This window comes from Dama dama, chromosome 17 (genome assembly GCF_033118175.1).
Source record: "Dama dama isolate Ldn47 chromosome 17, ASM3311817v1, whole genome shotgun sequence".
In the NCBI taxonomy this organism is placed as follows: Eukaryota; Metazoa; Chordata; class Mammalia; order Artiodactyla; family Cervidae; genus Dama; species Dama dama.
In genome coordinates, this window is record NC_083697.1 from 25,918,927 (window position 1) to 25,942,018 (window position 23,092).

The window sequence follows — 23,092 nt, forward strand, 5'->3', positions numbered from 1 at the left end:
CTGAGGTATGACATGTTATAGTGATTTTCCAATCTTTCTCAGAAAGCATAATAATGTGGTAATATCTTTCAACTAGAAAATTATTCACAACCTTAAAGTTGAGAGTTATATTTCATTCAGTGGCAATTTTTAGGACTGCAAGCCTGGGAGGCAGCATCTCAAGTAATCCTGAGAGAACTGCCCCAAGAAGGCAAGGGGAGGAGCCAGATTATATAGAAGTCTTGCAATAAAGGGCAGGTAGTCTGAACATCAAGATTATTGTTAAAGAAAACTAGATATCTCAAGTTAAGGAATTTAGCACCTTTTTTGTATGGGAAGATGCAAGAGTCTGGGCTCAGTGAAATCATTCCTTTGATATGCAACTCAGTTCGCTGGGGCTTCGATCCCTGGGTTGGGAAGATCCCCTGGAGAAGGGAAAGGCTACCTGCTTCAATATTCTGGCCTGGAGAATTCCATGAACTGTATGGTCCATGGGATTGCAGAGTCGGACAAGACTGAGCAACTTTCACTTCACTTCACTTCCCTGGGGCCAGTATCCTGTGTTTTCACATCCTGAGTTTCCTCAGGGCCCACCATAGGGAGTGACTACAGACTAATGGCTGCTAGATGGCAGGTATTCTTTCCTTTCTCAGCTCTGTTTCTCAGGGCTCAGCAGCTCAGGTTGGAGGGCTGCAATTGCTGATGACTGTGACATCCTCTGTTTACTTATATGGCAATATTTTATTTATCATTTTTGTTCCCAATATTCCTGGTATTAAAGTGGTTCTACTATAGATGGCATTTGTGAAAACTCAAATTACCTTGATAATTCTTCCAGTTTAGAAAAAAGAAAACTCCGAGACAATTGGTATTATTAACAGTGTTTTTATTTACAAAGAATTATTTTTATTTGGCTGTTTGGAAAACCACTAACATTTTTCACTTTTAGAAAACATTAAATAATAAACAAGATGTTATACAGTACTTTGGATAACTTCTTCCATCAGTGTAGTGCAATGTATTATTGGCACCTAAAAGTGAAGTTTTCTATTTTCCCCTTTCATCTCCAGTTGTGCAGTTATATGACCAAAAAGGAAATGAATCATTAAAAATGGATCTAAAGCTGTATTTCCTGGCCCCTGACTCAAAGGCTTACTGATTTATATTCCCCCTCCAGCCTTGCCTCCACCAAGTTAAATGATGAAAGATTCTATAGTCCTATTATTCCAAAAACAATACCATTTTGTGGGGCTTGGAGATTCCAAATGGTAAGAGACACTTATGCTATTAGGTGAAGGAAAGGTCCTGGCAGTGGTGTTGGGCATGACACTCTTTTTCAGTAGTCAGGTGAAGTTGTCACACATATTGCAGGGAGATTGCACCAGATAAAAATCTCTCTCAGCTAATGTTCTTAGCTATAGTCTCTTTAAAATTTTGAAATATCATCCATTAAGCAAGTAAAAGGGTTATAACTTTACTAAGAGAAAAAATGCACACCACCACATTAGGATGTCACTGAGATACTAAAATATCTGCCCATCACTCTTGGAATAAATAGATTTTACATTTTTTCTTTTTTGTTTTTGTAACACTTCTAGGCTTGCCATAAAGAGAGAGACCTTTTCATGAGCTCAGCGCTGTGGCTTTCCCCCTTTTGATTCCTCTCTATTTGGAGGCCAAGAGGGAAATAGCTCAGTTAGACCATAGCCTAGTCCATGTTACTTAGGCCTGGAAATTTTCATTACATAGTAATACAATCAAGATATCTTTGGAGAGATTCTGTAATCTGTTACTCTACCTTGAGGTAAGAACACTTTTAACCATCTTAAATTAATAGAAAAGAATGTTATCAAATTTTTTTAAAGTCTCAAAAAAATTCACACACTTTTAAAAACAAAAGATTCTAATTTAACAACTGTCCCTGCCAGGAAACGCTCCCTCACACTCCAGTCTAAGCCTGTTTCCTCTTGTTCTATTCTTAGTGCATGTGGAGAGCAGCTGGTCACCATCCTCTCTGTACCAACCCTTTATATACTTGAAAACCAGCAATGGTTTGCCCCTCAGTCTTCTCTTCTCCATGCTGAATAATCCCAGTTCCTTTAACTTTTCATCATAGATCTTTTTTTCCAACCCTTTAATCATCTTTGTGATTCCTGGCAAAAACAGCAGAAAATATTTTGATTACTTAATCAGAAATGAAAGCCTCAGGAATAAGTTGCCTTTTAAAAGTTCTGTATGTATATTTTTAAACCTAAGAGTAAACTTTGCAGGGAGGAAATGCAGTTGTCGTCTCACTGGTCTTAGAATTCCAATCTTGTCCTGTTGCCCTAGTGTGTGTATGAATCCCATTCCAGCACATCCAACGCCTCAAAGCATGAGATTTGCCTCCTATCCTTTCCTGACACAACAGCACATAGGTCATGTTCTAGACCTGCCTAAATTTATACTTGTTTAAAAATTAGTATGAAAATCTTTCAGTGAAGCTTCCCCCATGCTTCCAAACACCCGGCTTCCACAAACAGAACCTTTTCTTCAAAACAACCCGAACTTTCATAAAGCTGCTTACAGATTGCCAGAAAGAGCCATGTTGTTGTGGTAAAAGCTGTTGGTTTTCAAGTGTAACCTGAAACAGTGAGGGTTTTATATGTTAACCTCAGTTTCCTGTCTATTACTGAATGGTCTACTGTCCTTTGTAGTGATCAAACTCAATGCCATTAAATTCACCTCGCTATGACCACAACCTGACACCTCTTCCAATTTTCTCTTGCTGCCAATATAAGGTCATGGAACTGGATGCCATTCCACCGTGTATTTTTTAACTCAAAAGATCACAAGCTGCCTTTCCCTTGCAACTAGAGTCTGTAACTATTAGGAACATGTAACTACTTAATACCAATAACACATTTACACAAAATACAATACTAATAACGAGGGATTATGTGCCCATTTTACATAATTGTCTTTAGAAGAAAAATACAGTTAACAAGAATAAATGCATCTTGATATGTTATACACCCTTCTTTTACAAAGAGAATGGCAGTGAAAGAGTTCAGGTCAGACAAGAACTATCAATACCAAGTGGAGAGGAGAAACCAAATTTCACAAGCACACTGTACAACACATCTTCGGGAAGTCAATACTACTCGTGGTACAACACTGAACAGATAACAGAATGGCCATTTGCACAGATTTCTTTTGAAACCTTCTCCCATAATTTGCTACAAGAAACACCTTGCAACCAGGATGAAGGATGGTATAGGTCACACACGTCGAAGGCCTTCTTAAAAAGACACGGCATGAAAGGTTAACACCCAAAAACGACTTTGGACACGTCTACATATGCCCCCCTGTATTTCAAGGAGGGTGTCACTGTTCATTGGGATTGCACAACAAAAGCAGGCCAGCAAGCTGTGGGTCACCAACCAGACTTTCCTGACCCACTCTTTTCCTAGGCCTGATAAAGAGGGAGGAGAGGACAGGAGGTGAAGGTTGGAAAAAGAGGAGGGAGCAACATGGGGGTTCATTGCTAGTTCTGGAGTTGCTCACGTTCTTCAGGGCAGTGGCCTTTTTTCAAGCTCACATCATCCAATCCAATCTCCCCAGTGTGACCATGCCTTTTTTCACCTTTGAAGATGACCTAGAGAGAGAACGCACACACGGGTCAAGCCTCCTCTGCCCCTTTCCAACGTCTGCTCATTTACCAAAATAAAGGCAACCTTTCCCCCAAAACTAAAGAGTAAACTTAGTAGAAGGAAAGACTAGAACAGAGTTGCCAGTGTCACGGAGGCTTGCCTTTTGGTAGGAATTTAAGTCATCAGTAGACGGTTGCTCATCAGATCACCTTACCCAGAATCAGTTCCTCTTTGAAAAGTCATTCTAAACAATAGGCTAGTTCCATTTAGGAATGATTAAGAAGTGGAGACTTTGTCAAAGATTACCAAGGTCAGAAGAAAAGAGTGGGATGGAATATAATGGTGTAGAAATTAGGAACCAAAGATCTGAAAGATCACAATCATGCAGCCTTACTTAGATGTTTTTTCTAAGTTTTGTTGCTTAAAATGGAGTAGAACCAAACATCCTAATGCAATCACAGCCTTGTTCACTTATGTAAAGACCAAAGTCTTTCCTGCATTTTATCTTCTGTAGAGCATCCTTGCTCCTTTTAAAACAGAAACCTATGTTAGGGTGCGAAACAACATTTTTTAATCTCCAAACAATGTAAATATTAAGAGAAATTTTCAGAAAAATAATAAAACAAAAACCAATTCTCTGATAAAAGCTGTATTCATGGACTCCATCCTTTCTTTTTAAAGCAGTTTCTAGAAACTATACCTCTAGGTATAGATGCAGAATCTCCTAGTAACAATTTTTATAAGTATTGCCGTAAAGACAACCCATTTCTGAAATACATTCACTATTTCAGTGGGGTGTGATAGATCTTTTATTGTCACCTATAACTTGACTACTTCAGATAAAATTTATATATTCAATTGAAGCTTTCCCCACATCCTGTCCTGAATAGAATAATACTTTCCAAACATATTGTTCTGGTTCCCACCCAAGGCTGCTTAACTATGATCTCTGAGCCAAAGAGGGGGGAAAAAAAGACTTTAAAGAAACATTAAAAAAAAATAACCCACTTTAGAGTAGCTCATGGTGGTCACAGTTTGACGTATAAGGAGTTTGAGGAAAAGGAAAAGCAGGTTAAGCCCACCGCACCCCCCACCCTTTTGAAGTTTTTGTTAACTTTTTTTAACTTTTGCAACTCCTACTAAATTTTTTTTTCGTTACAAGTAGGGGCTGTTCGCCAGGGTCAGGGGAGAGGCGGTGATCAGAGGCGGCCGTGAAGAACAGGTATGAAGGAGCACGGGTTAAAGAAAGCAGGCAAGAGGCAGGGTCACCAGGCCCGGAAAACGCCACAGCCTCGTGCCTGAATTCAGGAAGAGCGGAGGAGGCTTCCACTGCAGACCCCCGCGTTCTCCTCTGAAAGGAAAGCCTCCCCGGTTCTGCCTGCCTGGCGGGTCTACTTACGCTCTTGATGTCGGCCCCTCGCAGGGTGATGTGCGTTTGCCTCCAGCCATGGCCACCATTTCTTCCCCACAGGGCTGCTCCGTGGGCAGCGTGTTTCCTCACAAACACCTGCAGCGTGCCGGAGTGCAGCCCCGTCACCTTGTGCCTGAACGACAGGCACAGGTCCCCTGCGTGCAGGAGGTGGCCGAGGGGCAGCCGCAGGCGGGCGGCCCTCCCCAGCGGGCCTTTGGCTGCTGAGACCGCCAGATACTGTCCACCTGCAGGGGAAGAGCAGGGCCGTGTGTGCGCATGCGCTCAGGTGTCTGCTGGCACGGGGCGGCTGGCGCGTCGCTTCTGTCCTAAGCCCCAGGCTGTGCCAGGCATTTGTAAAGAATTGCAGACTTTTGGAGGAGGGAAACAGGACTTATCTCTACGACTGTCTTAAATTCTGTGGTTTTCTGTTAACAGAGAACACTTTGCTCATGAGGGGTACAGATTATGCCAAGGACAGCCAAATGTTAGTAACCCTAATGCTATAAATGTTTCCAGTTAGATATGATCAGACACACACAGGCAAACACACACTCACCACCTCTTGATCCACATGCATCTACTGCCTGGCTGGTGTGGTGGTTGACTTAAGTTGCCAGGGAGAATTTTCTAGGTGGATTTTCTACTTCCCGGCAGTAGAGCCGATGGTGATTTAAAGGGACACTTGATCTGATCATTCTCACGTCTCCCCACTTAAAAAAAAAAATCTCTCAAGGGAGAAGGATCATTTACAAATGAGTTCGGTATGCTTCTCATACCTGACCTCAAGAAGATGCAGAAGTGTTCTGGAAACCTGCCACATCTTCCCAGAGCATCAGTATTACTTGGAGGTAAATAGTTTAAAACATGTTTATGTGAAAACAAATCCATAATGATACAATTAATATATACAATTTCTATTATGTATACATGAATACCAAAATGTTAATAAAATCTTTCCCTTTGGAAAGGTCACTTTGATGATCTTGGATCCTCAGGGCCACAGCATTTGCTTCCCCCTATTGCTAGAGGAACTGCAATGAAGGGGGAAAGATCTGAGCAGCAGTGATGTGGGAGGGGGGTGCTGCTTCCTAGGACAGGGACAGCTGCAAGGCATATTTTGAAACTCAGTCCATGTACAAATGACATTCCCCTCAGGCTGTTTTATTGCAACCAATTGAAACACACACTGATGTCTCGACACTGACTTATCCATAGGAAGAATGTGGCTGCAAAGCTGAACATGTGTATCTGTTTTGGTAGAAACCCCACTTACATTTCATTGGAAATGATTTCTTAACACAAACTGTACAAGACATGACAAGGTTTGGGATGTTATTCTGCAAGTGACTTCTCTACCAAGTCCCCTCTGGGTCTCTAAAGACCCAAAGAGGTGACCTGTGTGTACCTGTGGTGTGCCATGCCCTGTGCAAGTGCTCCATGAGGAGCATCTCATTCAGCCTGCTAATATGCGTTGAGGTGAACACCTCTTAGCTTCTGCATCTGCAAACAAGCCTGAGGTTTTGAGAGGTGGTCACCCAAGGTGTCATCCAGCCACTGTGTAGCTGAGTAAGTTTGAGTTCAAAACCGCCTGAATACCTGTTCAGCATGGGAATCACTGGTCTCCATACTTCCCTCCTCCAGGAGACTGTGTCATAACCAACTTCTCCCCTAAACCCCGTTACATTCCTAGTACATGGTAGGCGTTTAATGCCATTTGTTGAATTAATGATGTTCCAAGAATACAGCAAAACACAACAGAGAAGTAAGTCCCTTAGTCATGTACTTGACTCACCAAAAACAAACACAATTTTTTGTACTCCTTCCGCCTCTGTCTTCCCCAAATGAATCCAAACAATATTTTGAGCCAAAATATTTAGATGGATTTAGAATGTCTCTCTGTTAGTCAGCTTTTTGAATCATCACAGGTATTTTGGTTAAGACAAAGATACAAGGTTATTACAGTTAATCTGTAATATTTAAGAAAACAAGGATTATCTTAAGTCCCTGTGGAATGGACACTAATATCACCATACCAGACACTGCCCACGAACAAGACAACCTAACAAAAACCAAGGAATCCTATGAAGAGGCAAATAATCCTTTTATATAGATACTTAAAATTCTATAAATGAGGTTACAATTGCTCTCCCCCTATAGGGCTACTCTGTGGCCACTAAGAGTTTTTTGTTTTTTAACCACAAAGAATTTTTTCCCTTTTTAATAAGTGGGGCTATTACAAATTTAGAATGGCAGTGAAGGCAAAAGTTGATTGAGCATTCCAAACAAATTACCCTATTAAATATTTTCACTTCTGATTCCAAAATACTGGTTTAAATATAAAATTACATTATTTTTCATGGATTCAATTTAAGGCATCACAGTATCTAAAGGTGGTTTTGGTCGATAATAGATGCCAGATATACAGGTGATAAAATTTTAATTTCAAACAGATAGGAAATGATATCTGTACAAGGTTACTTACTACAGCATTGTCTGACCTGGAAACAGCTGAAACGTCCCTCAGTGGACGGCCGCTTAAATCCGTTTAAGGCGTAATGGAGTAACCACCACTAACAAGAGTGAGGGTGCCCTGTATGTGCTGACACAGAACAGTCTTCCGCAGGCAACAGCTAATACTATTCTAATGGTAACTCTGGGCCAGGGACTGCTTTAAATGCTTTACATATGTTTAGCAGACACTACTGAAGTGACTCAACTTGCTCAAGATCAAAGCTAGTAAGTGGTGGTGCCAGGTTACAGCCCAGGCTTTCTGGCTTCAAAGTCCACACTCATGTCAACTCTTAAGATAACATCGTTAAGTGGAAGAAGCAAGGTACAGAAGAGGGGGCTGTTGTGTGGAAAAATGTCTCTCTGGAAAGGTAACCAAGAAACTGGCTGCATCTGGGAGCCAGGGTTAGGGAGAGAGCTTTTCTTTTCCTGTTTTCATGTATTTCAAAATAATGTTTCTTAATGCTACAGTAGACATACTTGTACATACATGCTAGCGTATAATTTTATACTTAAATGAATTCCCTGTAGCTCTCAGTAGCAGGCTGAGTCAGCTGCCCTTAACTTGATCCCCAGAGATTAGGGTTCCAGGAAAAGGGTCCCAAGTTTAGCCTTGACACTAGAGGAGAAGAACGTGTATTCAGGGTCACAGCTACAAGGCTATAGCACAACATCACATCTGTCAGGAGCACACACTCCCTAGAAGATGGATTAATTTCACTAAGTCACAATTAAGTTCAAGACTGAATGTGATAATAAAATCTAATGAGCACTTGGAAGGCAGATAATAAATGCACTTATTTTGCAGCTATTTCTGAAAGTTGTAAGTTTGTTTAATTAAGGTTTGTCTTAGAGATATTAGTATCTAAGAATATTTGTAAATCTGGATCTTGCATAAGAAATACACAACATAAAAATCAGTCATAACTGCAGAAATCCAAACATGTTCCCTTACAAAGGGTATAATCTAGATAGAAAGAAGCAAACAATTTGGGAATTAGAATAATACACAAAAGTGATTGATTAAATTGCTTATAGTCTTTTTCTGGCCTGAGCATGTGATGTACGCACAACCTCACCTGGACTTCCTAGAAAAAAAGTAGGCTCAGAAAGTAAGCTTCAATAGTATTTATCATCTGAGTGTGTTAGAATCTGTATATGGTTAGAATTTCCCAATAGGTGCTAAAAAAAACCACCTGCAATTATGCCTTGACATATAAGCTGTATCATCTTTGGTCTTCTAACCACCTCTTCTAACTCTGTCATCTTTGGTCTTCCCATCCATTTTCCAAGCTAGAACTCTGCTCTCTGATCTTGGATGACCTGGGATATTCCATTCTGGTTCAGAGGCTCCCAGGGCTCTAATCCAACCCTTGTCCAATTCTCAAAACAACACCTTGTCAAGTGTCGCCCAGTCCACAGTCTCCACTGACAGCCCCCTGATCTCTCTTTAGACAACTCTGACCATGGGCAAGTTCTGACAGTGAGCAAAAGTCAGCCACCCTGTAAGTTTTTAACTACTGATCCAAGTTCTTATCCCCTTGCGGTCACAGAACAACTGAGATAGACGTTGCCCGTCATGTACTGAAAAGCTACCCTGTTCCATTATTTCCACTCCAGACTAAACATTCTGGGTTCCTGGGTTTCTCACCTGTTTTTCTATAAGCTTTGAGATACCTTTCCATCAAGGTCATACTCTTCCGAGTCACCGACAATTACCTCTCTTCTCTGGTAAAACCAAAGTGTATTTTCCATTCTAGAAAAAAATACCTATTTCTATGGAAATGACCCAACTTTCTGGCAGCAGTGACACAGGGTTCACTCACATTGATTTTATCCATTAAAACTCTAAGTCTTTCACGCTTAATGCTAAGTCACATCCTTCCACTCCCACAGCCGTGTGGGTGGTTCAAGAGCTACACTATGAATTCATCCCCAGGAGATGCCGCCTCTTAAGTGTGGCCCACTGGTCTAATCTTTGGAGGCTGTTTGTGTCGGCACACACAGTTGCTTTCTCCCTTGGCTTTAAGTTATCCACAGATTGGTTAGTATGCTTTCAACATCCAGTTCATCCAAGTTGTTGGCAGAAACCTGGAGCAACCCCAGAAAAGCATCTTTGAGGGGCCAGAGCCAATGAGCAGAAGCTATCTAATTACCCAGGTAGCCACCATTCCTTTCACTTGTTCTGTGTTATCACAGCCAAAGGACCATTTCAGACCTTTTTCTACCATTCTAACTGTCAATCCTCTTTTCATTTTTCTCTTGGAGGGCAAGTGGATTTGGAGGGGGTGGGGCAGGTCACAGCAAATTTAAACATTTACATATGTGATGAATAATAAAAACTGTTGAAAAGTACTAAATTGGTTCTAAAAGACAGTATTTAAATTCCAAAAAGTCAAATATTTTACACAGACTGTTTACAGACAAGTGCAATGAATTCTGAGTTGAGTGTGAATTACTCTCCCCAGTGTACCTTACTTAAAACAGTTCTTCATTATGATCATGAGCATTATTCACCATTTTATCACACCGGGTTGCTAAAAATCCTTCCTTCTGTAGCACACTACTCCGGGTCAGTGGTCACTCAAATCTCCAAGGCCTGAGACGTGCTAATCAGATCATGCACACAATCCCAGGACAGGGAGGCCAGGCTGGATGGGGAAATTCTCAATAATACTGCAGGGATTGTGGGCACTGAACTGCTGAGGTTGCTGCCTGGGCAGGACAGAGAGGCCTGGATGGGAAGTCTGTTCTTTAGCTCTGTAGCCTTAGGAAACTGATGTAACCTCTGGGCCTTTGTGAAATAAAAACATTACTTCCACAGGGTAGATAAGAGGATTAAATAAAACTGAGATGATGAATGAGTCAGGATTATAGTAGATATCAAATACATGTTGATTTCTCCCTTATTCACAGTTATCTCTGACATTAATAATGATGTCATCTGTCTCATAGCTAACCTTCAATTAAGTGAGAATGAGAGAGAGGGTACTGGTATGTGTGTGTATGTGAGACTAAAAATCATTTTACAGTTAAATCTAAAAACCCCTCTGAATTTATTGGGTACTTATTTTTAAAGTGAAAGTGTTAGTCGTTCAGTCGTGTCTGACTCTGTGTGACCCCATGGACGGTAGCCCGCCAGGCTCGTCTGTCCATGGAATTCCCCAGGCAGGAATACTGAAGTGGGTTGCCATTCCCCTCTCCAGGCAATCTTCCCAATCCAGGGACTGAACCCAGGTCTCCCACATTGCAGGCAGATTCTTTACCATCTGAACCACCAGGGAATTTTTTAAAAGCTTACCTCAAATTTCATTTTTTAAGTATCTCTAACATTTCAGTCTTAGGGGATCTATTGAATATATTTTTGCCCCAAACCTTTAATAACTTGCTACTCAAAATGTACATGAGGGATGAACCTGAAAAGTATCCCCAGGAAGTATGAGAAATGCATGAAGACCTACATTTTAACAAGGCCTCCTGCGGATTTGTGTGCACATTGACCACTGAGAAGAGCTGGTTTTAATGCAGCGTACCCTCAAGCTAACCTTTACATGTTCTGTGCTCTATCTCTCTCTATTGCTGGGATAGTACTGAGGAACTAGGCTTTTAAAGCAAGTAACTTCCCCGCCCCCCCCCCCCCCCCATGATTTGCATCTTTCATTCCTGTGTCTAGAATTAGGAGCATAAAAAGGAAAAAAAAAGAAACCAAACTTCTCACCCTTCCATTAAGTTTGACTCGCCCATAAAAGATTAACTACTAAAGGGAGGGGGGAAAACCAACAACAATATGTAGCTTTGTTTCCTGAAACAAGACGACAAAACATGTAATTTCTGAAACTTCAGATTCGTAGGACATGTGTAATTTAAAAGTCTTAATTTTCCAAGGGTCTATATTTACATCTACCTTTCCAATAACATTCTCTTGTGGAATAAGTGGTGGTAATTTATAACTAATTTCTCCAGCATCCAAATTAGACTGAAAATTAGATTGAGAGAGATATTCACAACTTCACAGAAATTTCCACTGTTTCCTTCTACTATTATCTTAAAGACACAGTCAAGAAAACAACCAGGCTGCTGTACCGTGATATTATTTTTATACTTGGGAAGGGGTCACTACACATAACTTTATATTTTAGAATGAGCCTACATGTTTTATATTTACACCAAGCTGTTTTGAGAGAAATTAGCTAGCCTTTTAATGAATTCCTTGTCTACTTACGATTCTAATTGCTAGCTAACAAATTCAGTTCACCTAAAAAAATGGAAGATGAATGCTGAATACACTTTTCTATTAAGTAAACACAGAGCTATGTTACAGTATCCTTGATTAGCAGAACTGAGGTCCTCAGATAGGATCCAGCTGAAATGTGTACTAGGGTTAGACGAACGGTTTTACCTGCTGGATCCCTCACTGGTTCCCAGTGCACGTCACTGTCTTTTTCCCGGATCCATCCACAAAGCCCATGGTCAAAATTACAACTGTGGATCAGAACACCTGCAAGGAAATTACCAAAAAGATGAGTGGACCACAAACCCAAGGGCTAACAACAACAAAAGCCTTGTGAACTAGAAGTATTATCCAAGTGTTCTCTCCTGTCCACATTTAAATGTCCCACCAGAAGGTCTGTCCATGAGATTAAAAGGAAATCATATGAATCCTTTCTCAGCACAATTGTGCTTCAGTGCTCAGCTGTAGAAATAGAACACACCATTGCTGCCAAATTATGACCTTGTTACCTCATCACTTATAAAATATGACTTCCTCCTCAGCTTAATGCTGCCTCAAGATTTTTTTAAAAGAAGATAATGATGATTCACTGTTTTTGCTCAACTGATCTAACTACAGGGGAAACCAAGTGGTAAAAAAAAAAAAATGTACCATTTTCTCAGATGTAACCAAACAATCTACAATTTAAAAGCTGCTTTACTTAAAGCTGATTCATGTTGTAAAGCAGAAACTAAAACAACATTGTAAAGCAATTATCCTCCAATTTTTAAAAAAATGTTATTTTAATGAAATAGAGGGACATAGTGTCATTATAACAGTACTAAGAATATAGGGATCTACCTGGATCATCCTTTGCTTCATCATCTGCACTGACTCCTCTTTCAATTTCAAATATTTCAAACAAGTCATTTGAAGGCTGCCGTGGAACTGCAATAGAGAGGCATTTTGTTCAGTTTCAATGAGGCATTGACACAGAGGCGTTACCTTTAACACGGGGGAAAGACGTAGGTATTACACTCATCTGGAAACTCCAAAACATTTCATCACAGTTCACAAGAGGATTCATGAAGCTTGTTCTGGAGCAATCTTATAATATTTATCTGGGTACAATTTTAATAAATGGGTTTCAAAAGCTTCTAAAATTCACCATAAAATACATTAAAAAGTATCTGGAAAATACATTTTAAAACGGCTACCAATTTCTAGCAAAATAGCTCTATGAAATTCTAAAATTTGTCTATGAAAGATACATTATGGACTCTAAGGCTGTTTTAATGGGGGGGTGGGGTGGGGAATGCCTGTAATTGCAGCGAATGGTTTAACTTTCTAACCAAAGCATGAACTCATCTCCAGTGAACTCAGCATCTGCTATGGGCTTCAGGGCTTAAGCAGGTTCCCCGGCTCCTTTTAGATCAAATCCAAACTCCTTAGCACGGTGTTCACAATCCACCCCCTAAAACACACAGTACTGCCCAAACATGCTGTCCTGTTCACCTCTCTGACCCCCTGCCCAGCCTGGGATGCTCTCTTCCTGCTAATTGACCAGTCTAACCTCCCCTCTCTGTTACCAAAAAAAATATTTTTTTAGTTGCTCAGGCGTGTCTGACTCTTTGCGATCCCATGGACTGTAGCCTGCCTGGCTCCTCTGTCCATGGGATTCTCCAGGCAAGATCTCTGTTCAAAGCTCAGCATAAATACCACTGGCTGGGTAGAAACTCTAATGTCCCGAGTGAATTCAACTCTTCCCCCCTGTACTCTGACGGCTCATATTTACATGCTATTCCACTCTTCCCTAAAGAATTGCAGTCATTTACACACATGTGCGTCTCTCCCTCTGCTGGCTTCTGAAGTCCTGGAGGGCATCAACCGTGTCTTATTCATGTGGCATTTCCAGGGCTGAATCTAGTGACAGGCATTCAGTAAGTGTTTACTGAGTGAATGGGAAGATCTTGTCAGAAGCCCATGTACACTTTAAAAATGGATTCATATCCATTTATTTACTTCTTCAATGTACATCTAATTGCCCCACATATGCCAAGCCCTGGGCGAGGTCCCGAGGAGACAGAGTGCGTAAGAGCAAGAAGGACCTAGTCCCCTCGGAGCCTGCATCTAATGGGAGAGGCAAATTTCAAACGTAGAATTTAGGACCCTACAACTCCCAATTCTAATGAAAACTAGCACAGAAAAGCACCAGATGATATCAGGGAGAGTAGCTGGGTTGGGAGTGGGTAGTGTGAGAGAATGTTGGTGGTAGTGGAGGGGATTCTTGGCCCAAGACCAGGGAATCCTCCCTTTTCTTTGCCAGGACTTAAATTAATTAGCTCTATTTTTATAAGGCAGGGAGTAAAGATGTAGAACACCATGGAACAGACATCAGTTAAAAGGGTTCTTTTTCAATAATGTTCCAATGATTTTTAGCAATAATTTTTAAAATTAAGTAACACACCCGTAATATTTGCCCTGATTTTTTTAGCTTACAGCTTGTGAAGTTTTTCTTTTCTATTTTTTTTTTCTTGCAAAAGTCTAAACACTGAAGCCCCTTCCTCATCCACTCCCCCACTCACAAATACCCATCTAAAATACAGCCTCGGATGGATGGAAGAAGAGAGGCTACTTAATGGACAAGATCTTGGGACAAACTGGTCACAGGTGCCCCTGGGGTGGCCATTTTACACCCAAATGACTGACAGCAAAGTCGACCAATTCCAGCTTTCCTTTCCTCATCTGGGGTTCTGAGAGGATCCGCCTCTTATGACTAGAAATATTACAGGGTTGTAGGCACACGTTTCATTTCTCATGACATAGAGAAAGTGGTTTTTAAAAAAACCAAATCCATAGAACAATCATGTTTTTGTTCCCTTCTCTTGTTACAGCTTATACAAATCATCTCTGGACTGGAATAGCTCAAATTTTACACTACCACATTTTAAGGGCATTATGAAGGTTTATCAGCCCCCGTTTCTCTAAATGAAGGCCATCAAATGGTAAGTAGAGTCTTGGCGCAGAGCGGGAGGACAGGACGCAGGTTTCCCGGTACAAGGGCCTGTTTTATCAGGAGGTCCTCTCTGAGCAAACACTGTTCAGTCTGAGATGGAAAGAAGATGGAACCTTCCAAGCTAAAAGCAAAGTGCTAGAGATGGGGAAGAGGGAGTGTTTAAGGCGGTGAGTACAAGGAAGGTGCTTCGGAATATGAGAGAAAGGTATTCACAGTGTCTGGAGGATGCTCAGAAATGAAGAAAGTGGGAGGGATAGAAGTTAAAAGTAAGGGATGAGACCACACGTTTGGAAAACAGCCACTCAGAGAATTAGTCATCTAACAACTCGTGAAGTGCCAGATGGTTCATTAGTATTTTAGGCACTTGGTTTCCAAGAACCATTTAATTTAGCAGTGGATGGTCATGCCCACCTTCATTGCAATTCACCGGGAAGTATGCCAAGGAATTTAGACCTAAAATGCTCAGCAGCTATTAGTACTTACAATTTTGTGTGCTGCAGTCTGTGGCTCTGCTACATTATTCAACGAATCCTCCTTCCTTACACACACCAGTATGGACTGGTAAGGGTGTCCCACTGAAGTGTCAAGAGAAGGTTTACTACCCACTCCCTGGTATATTTTACACTTTATATAAAAATTTAAATGAAATGATTTCCACTATGTACAAGAAAAACAAATGAACAAAGAAAAAACAGACTAGAAAGAACAGTAATAAGATATACACTCCCATGCTTCACACTTACTTGGTCAATTAATATATGACCAAGGAACCAAGAATCGACAGTGTGGAAAGAACAGTTTCCTCAATAAAAAAAATGTTGGGAAAACTGGATGGCCAGATGAAAAAAAAAAAAAAAGTGAAACTGGCTCATTATCACACACACAAAATGACAGAATGGGTTAAAGACTCTCCGGGGAACAGAGGGCTGACCAAAGACAGATGCATGAACATCTCTGAGAGGAGCTACTTACACTACGACCCTCAGGAGGAGTTACTGTGAGCTGGCGCCCTAGAGACTGGACAGGTGTGAACGTGAACCTCATTCCAGGGGCAGAGCTCACGGGAAGGCAGTGCCCCAAATAAAGCTAGAGGTGCAGGCAGACTCTGCAGGCCCTTTTACACCACTGTGAAGACTGTAGACTTCATTCTGGCTGAAACTGAAGTCTTGGAGATTGTAACAGAGGATCAGCTACAGATCAAGTACAGCCAAGATCAGGTACAGCATTCTGGCTGGAGCATAGAGGATGAACAGCGGGGCTTGGCTCTCAAAGGGCAGTTATGACCACAATTAACACCAACCAAAGAATGTTTTCATACACTCTTTAGATGATTTCCTAAAACCTTTTCTTCCATTAGTCAAGGTTTCATCCACCAAAACCTACTTCTTATAATCTTATGAACTAAAATAAAGAGAAGGAACAGGTACTGAAGCAAGCGGACAGCCGGATAAAATGTGGTTGGATGGGGCTCAGGGGCCCAGGATGTTCCTAATGGCTGGGGGACACAGGGCCCTGAAGCCTGGGAGAAGAACTGGCCACACAGATAAGCAAAAACCTTCTTAAAAGGAACTCTGCCCTAGGATGTTCTATTAAGTATATTTTCCTCAGGGATAACAGTATTAATATATAACCTGTTTTCATAAATGAGGTTTCCCCAAGAGTCAACTGAATATTTTTACCAAAGAACATTAAAAGTAAGCACAGTGACATATATACACTACTATGTATAAGTGTTAGTTGCCTGGTCGTGTCTGACTCTCTGTGACCCCATGGACTGTGGTCCATCTGGCTCCTCTGTCCTTGGAATTCTCCAGGCAAGAATACTGGAGTGGGTTGCCACTTCCTCCTCCAGGGGATCTTCCCAACCCAGGGACTGAATCTGGGCAGACTCTTTACCAACTGAGCCACCAGGAAAGACCCTAAAGCCTATGTATAAAATAGATGACTAATGCGAACCTACTACATAGCACAGAGAACTCTGCTCAATTTTCAGTGGTTACCTAAATGGGAAGGAAACCCAAGAAAAAGATATATGTACACACACAGCTGATTCACTTTGCTATAGAGCAGAAACTAATCCAACACTGTAAAGCAAGTAAACTCCAATCAAAAAAAAGAAAAGGTAAGCCCGGTGAAGTAAATGTAAATATTATCCCGCACACCTACTACCAGACTTCTTTCAAAGAGTAACTACTATAGCAGAATGTAAGCACAATTTATTAAAGGCAGGTTTACAAATTCTGTTTCTGTTCCAGGGTGGCTCCCGTGACATTACCCAGGCCAGTTCTGGCATTTGTTGTAGGACTAGAAGATTAAAGATAACACTGTCTTAAATTCTTTCTATACTTAGGGGTTTAGTTCATCTGGAGAAAATGGTACATGTGTAACTTCCCTAATAATCTGAGGGCTCTTTCTTGTGGCAAAGTGGGGATGAATGACAAGGGTTTTAAGAGGCTATCTCTCTGCTTCCCTCCTCCTTTCTCTTCTCCCCTCCTCTCCCCTGCCCCCTTCTTCCTTCTCCAGATGAACATACACAGGACAGCTTTAAATCACCAGAGGGAATCAAATAAAAAGATTAGAAAAGAGATTCTGAAATTTCCTTAACTACCTTAGAGAAAATTCTCAGTTATCTACTGATCACTAACAAAACGCAAAGGATTGCTAAGCCCCACTGTGCCAAAGCTTTCACTGTGCGGGAAAAATCCCCAAAGTTCAAAAGACACCTTTGGGCTGACAGTAAAGCATAGAACTGGGAAAAATTAAATCTCTAGTGAAAGGCAGGAACATAGACACAGCTAACAATAATCAGCCCCATTTTTGTAACTCCCCTATTTCTCTTCTAATAAGATTTCAGGATGACTTGAAGCACTTGCCTAGAGCCACACCAGGAGAAGAGAATGTCTAAGAGATGGCTTTTCTCTAAGTGTGACCATAAGGATGATGACTCATCTTTTCTAGGTCAGAGATCACTGGACAAGGAATGTGGAGGCAAAGAACAAGGAAGAGAGGAGGGGTGGGAGGCGAAAGACAGCATCTCAGACTCCTTGCCTTTCATCCCCACTCTGTTATCTCTGAAGAGCCCTAGGTTTTACCACCAGAAACGTTTTGTCCCTTTGCTTTCTTATAAGCCAAAGGAAGTTGGAAGGTGAGGACTGAGTCTGAGCCCTGGAACAGAACACAGGTGGTACCACGGCCGACTATTTGACTACTGCTGCCTGGGTGAGTATAGCACCGATACCCGGGATGACACAGAAGCCCGCCTACTGTGAGGGACAGGCCTCGATGCCCTTGGGACCAATGGATCACTTTCAAGGAAAAGGGAAAGCTTTTATTTCTGATATTTAGAAGACCCATCATATGTTTCCCATCTAGATAGACTCATCTCTGCAAAGGCTGTCATCACTATTTGCTCAGTAAAGAAGTTGAGGTGATACTGTCTCTGTTTTAACATTACCACTGTTCAATTAGGTACCATAAATACCTAAAAAAATAAAACAGGATATTCCAATTATTTGGTCATAAGTAAAGTAATGAAACATGATAAAAAAGCATCAGAAAAATATAAGCTCAAAACTAGCACACAAAATAAGGCTGTGTTTTTATAAGTTAAGTGGGAAATGTTTTCATTACCATGTAAATGAATTCAACAATATCAATAGAAGTGGTACAGCTTTTGGGTATTGAGTTCTTATTGTATGCCAAACACTATGGTAGAGTTTTTACAAGCACTCTCTGACCTGATTTTCACAACCGCCAGATGAAGCAGATACTGTTATTATCCCCACTTACAGATAAGGAAACCAAGGCACAGCAAGATTTCATAACATGCTGCAAATCGTGCACCCCAATGTTCATCGCAGCACTGTTTATAATAGCCAGGACTGGAAGCAACCTAGATGCCCATCAGCAGACGAACGGATAAGGAAGCTGTGGTACATATACACCATGGAATATTACTCAGCCATAAAAAAGAATTCATTTGAATCAGTTCTAATGAGATGGATGAAACTGGAGCCCATTATACAGAGTGAAGTAAGCTTGAAAGATAAAGACCAATACAGTATACTAACACATATATATGGAATTTAGAAAGATGGTAACGATAACCCTATATACAAAACAGAAAAAGAGACACAGATGTACAGAACAGACTTTTGGACTCTGTGGGAGAAGGCGAGGGTGGGATGTTTTGAGAGAACAGCATTGAAACTTGTATATTATCAAGGGTGAAACAGATCACCAGCCCAGGTTGGATGCATGAGACAAGTGCTCGGGGCTGGTGCACTGGGAAGACCCAGAGGGATCAGGTGGGGAGGAAGGTGGGAGGGGGGGATAGGGAATACATGTAAATCCATGGCTGATTCATGTCAATGTATGGCAAAAACCACTACAATATTGTAAAGTAATTAGCCTCCAACTAATAAAAATAAATAGAAAAAAACAAACATGCTGCAAATCACAGAGTGGCTGTGAGCATAGTATTTTTCATTACAACTCTAAATGTGTACAGCGACGCCACAAAAAATCTGATCTCTGACTTTGGTCATGTTCACCAAGAACTCAATTTATACCTTCCAGAGAGAGCTTTTTTTTTGACAGACATCACAGGATCCAATTAAAATATAAATAAAATGCCTTGAAAACTTTCAGAATTCGCAGCACTCGATCCTGACCTTCAAGCCGTCCTTCAAAACATTTGCTGAAATTTCATCTTCAGGGAGATGCCAGGCATCTTCCCAGGGTCTCTCTAGGCCTTACGGTCTACTAGAAAGCAAACTAGTTTGAAGACCTTTTCACCCCTCAGCAGAAACAATCTTTTTACTCATCACCACACAGAATCAGAAAAGAGATCATATTTCCATGACTATGGAACAATGTGATCACACCAGCCACAGACTCTGTAAAATCCGTAAAAGGGAAAAGAGAGAAAGAGCTTGTGGACAGGAGGTAGCCAAGCAGCAATCATTAAAGTGCAAACAACTCTGTCTTACTGATGGTGCTTGGAATTTCAACACACAGTCATGATCTAGAATATTACAGCAACAATGAATCTGGTTTTCTGATATGGCCACTCTTAAAAGCCCCTGATACATATTACATTATATTCCATAATCTTTATTCTGCAACACTTTCCTTCTTGATATGGCCCAGATGCTGTATGCTATGTTTTAGGCACAAGTGTTAGATTTTAAACAACCCATGTGTGCACGCTCCGTTGCTCAGTCATGTCCAAATCTTTGCGACTCCATGAACTGTAGCCTACCAGGCTCCTCTCTCCATGGGCTTCTCCAGGCAAGTAGACTGGAATGGGTTGCCATACCCTCCTCCAGGGACCTTCCAGACCCAGGATAAAACCTGAATCTCCTGCACTGCATGTGGAACAACCCACAGCTGGCTTTGTCTCCATTCAAGGCATGTTCTGCTGTATTGAGTTGTCATTGTGTTTTAGGGAGCCCTACTCTTTGGTAAAGAACTTGCCTGCAATGCAGGAGACTTGGGTTTGATTCTTGGGTCAGGAAGATCCCCTGGAGGAGGAAATGGCAACCTCCTCCAGTCTTCTTGCCTGGAGAATCCCATGGACAGAGGAGCCTGGCAGGCTACAGTCCATGGGGTCGCAAGAGTTGGACAGGACTTAGAGACTAAACCACCACCACCAATCTTCAGCGCAGTCGGCCGATCAGCAGTGTTCCTTACTTGTGAGCTTGTGAAACATGCAGAATCTCAGATCCTCACCTAGACCCACTGAATCAAAGTTTTCATTTTTAACACAGTCTCTGTCTGATTTATACACACTGAAGACTGAAACATGCCTCCCCAGAAAGTCCAATTTAGTTAATGTGTGGATTAGGACTCGACATCTTAAATAAGTACCCTAAGTTACTCTGGTTCAACTGGGCTTCTGATAACATTCTGAGAAAAATCTACTTCCTGATCCCAGTGCTATTATATTCCTTGCAGAGCTTTCTAGCTAAAACTGGACAAATCTGACATGCTCAATTATAAAGAAATTTTAAAAGGTTAAAAATAGAAGTTAACCAAACTTTGATTGGGTTGGTAAAAACCAGCAAGTTCTAATAAAGTTAACATGATTCACCATCAACATTCCCTGGGGTACTTTTTCAAAACACAAAACTCTCTTGCTGGGAGAGTGGGATTCTACAGAAGTCAATGAGGGACAGGGACGCCTGGCATGCTTGGGGTTGGTCGCAAAGAGTTGCACACGACTTAGTGACTGAACAGCAACCACTATCCTCTCCTAAGGAATGACTGTTACAATAAATTACTGTGATCAGTGACAGTGGGAATGGGAAGATTAAAAATCACTGAATGAGGATAACAAAAAAACAACGACAATCACCCCAAACATCAACAACTGGATAGATCCATGGTTACTATTTTGGTCTTTTTTTCTTCCAGACTTTTGTATTCACCCAGACATGGGAAGATGTGTATTTTATACCTAACTGGGGTCAAATGGTATACCCAGTTCTGTATATTCTCTTTCACTTAACATTTTTATAAAATAAGTACTTTTCCAAGTCAGTGAACATTTTTTAGAAAAAAGATATCAATGTATAATATTTCACTGTATTGCTAGACTGGAATTGCATTTTTCCCTAACGTCCTTTACTTTGTATTCTATATACTGTTTTTCTTTTTTTCTCTGCTCTGGGATATCTCCTACCTGCTCTGATACCAGATTTTTGTCTTTGGTGTTCACTTGGTCTTCAACCTTTTAGCAACTCCCTGCAGCATACCTCTGGTATCCAGGCAGGCAGCCCACCAGTTAAATCTGCCTTTCTTGCTCTAAGTCTGCCCAGTAATTTTCTGTCCTCCCTACACCTCCTTACTACATCCCCACCAGGCTCTTTGAGTCCAAGATCGACCCACTGGTTTTAGAAACCACGCAAATGAGAGCTAATGGGAGAGGGCTATTGGGTGTGTGGTCTCTGTAAGTCTTAGTTCAGCCGAGCCTGATCTGAAGTGGGCTATAATGAACTCTGATCCCAACAGTTAAATAATCCCATGGTTAAATCCATTTGGGAAATGATGCACATTATATGCCTCTCCAAGAGATTCAAAATGACCACTAGCATATTGAAAAGTCCTACACTTAACAAACCTATTTAAGTTGACTAAACCTGCAGGCTTACTCAGTTGCTCAGTCATGTCCGACTCTTTGTGACCCCATGGACTGTAGCCCACCAGGCTCCTCTGTCCATGGGATTTCCCAAGCAACAATACTGGAATGGCTTGCCATTTCCTCCTCCAGGGGATCTTCTCAACCCAGAGATGGAACCTGAATCTTTTGTGTCTCCTGCGTTGGCAGGCAGATTCTTCACCACTGTGTCACCTGGGAAGCCCTGACTAAACATCAGTTCAGTCGCTCAGTCGTGTCCGACTCTTTGCGACCCCGTGAATTGCAGCACGCCAGGCCTCCCTGTCAGTCACAAACTCCCGGAGTTGACTCAAACTCATGCCCATCGAGTCGGTGATGCCATCCAGCCATCTCATCCTCTGTCTTCCCCTCCTCCTCCTGCCCCCAATCCCTCCCAGAATCAGGGTCTTTTCCAATACATCAACTCTTTGCGTAAGGTGGCCAAAGTACTGGAGTTTTAGCTTCAGCATCAGTCCTTCCAATGAACACCCAGGACTTATCTCCTTCAGGATGGACTGGTTGGATCTCCTTGCAGTCCAAGGGACTCTCAAGAGTCTTCTTCAACACCACAGTCCAAAAGCATCAATTTTTCGGCGCTTAGCTTTCTTCACAGTCCAACTCTCACATCCATACATGACCACTGGAAAAACCACAGCCTTGACTAGACGGACCTTTGTTGGCAAAGTAATGTCTCTGCTTTTTAATATGCTATATAGGTTGGTCATAACTTTCCTTCCAAGGAGTAAGCATCTTTTAATTTCATGGCTGCAGTCACCATCTGCAGTGATTTTGGAGCCCAAAAAAATAAAGTCTGACACTGTTTCCACTGTCTCCCCATCTATTTCCCATGAGGTGATGGGACCAGATGCCATGATCTAAACATAGGATCTCAATTTATTCAGCCTCAGAAACTTTTTAGGTATACACTTGCCTAATATCCCAGAAAACTAATGTTCTGTGAAACACACTTTGAAAAGCATCCATCTGTCCCATTAGTGGAGGAACAAGAATTTCATGCTGTATCAGGTAACTTTGAAAATGAAAGTGTTAGTCCCTCAGTCGTGCGCAGCTCTTTGCAGCCCCGAAGACTGTAGCTCACCAGGCTCCTCTGTCCATGGGATCCTCCAGGCAAGAATACTAGACTGGGTTGCCATTTCCTTCTCCAGGGGATCTTCCC

General features: G+C 41.5%; 1 protein-coding gene across 7 annotated transcripts in view; it reads right to left on the reverse strand.

Moving 5' to 3' along the window:
• Positions 1–848: 848 nt before the first annotated feature.
• Positions 849–23,092, reverse strand: part of NPNT (nephronectin) — a 76,242-nt gene continuing 53,998 nt past the window's right edge. For 6 of the 7 annotated variants that reach the window (XM_061164266.1, XM_061164263.1, XM_061164264.1 and 3 more), the window contains 5 exons: positions 12,602–12,688; positions 11,930–12,028; positions 5,011–5,267; positions 3,526–3,616; positions 849–2,132 (listed from right to left, as the gene is read on the reverse strand). In XM_061164266.1, coding sequence (XP_061020249.1) covers positions 1,888–2,132; positions 3,526–3,616; positions 5,011–5,267; positions 11,930–12,028; positions 12,602–12,688 — 779 coding nt within the window. In that variant the 3' untranslated portion in view covers positions 849–1,887. Of the gene's footprint in view, positions 3,617–5,010; positions 5,268–11,929; positions 12,029–12,601; positions 12,689–23,092 lie in introns of all 7 variants that reach the window. The other variant, XM_061164268.1, reaches the window with a different exon arrangement.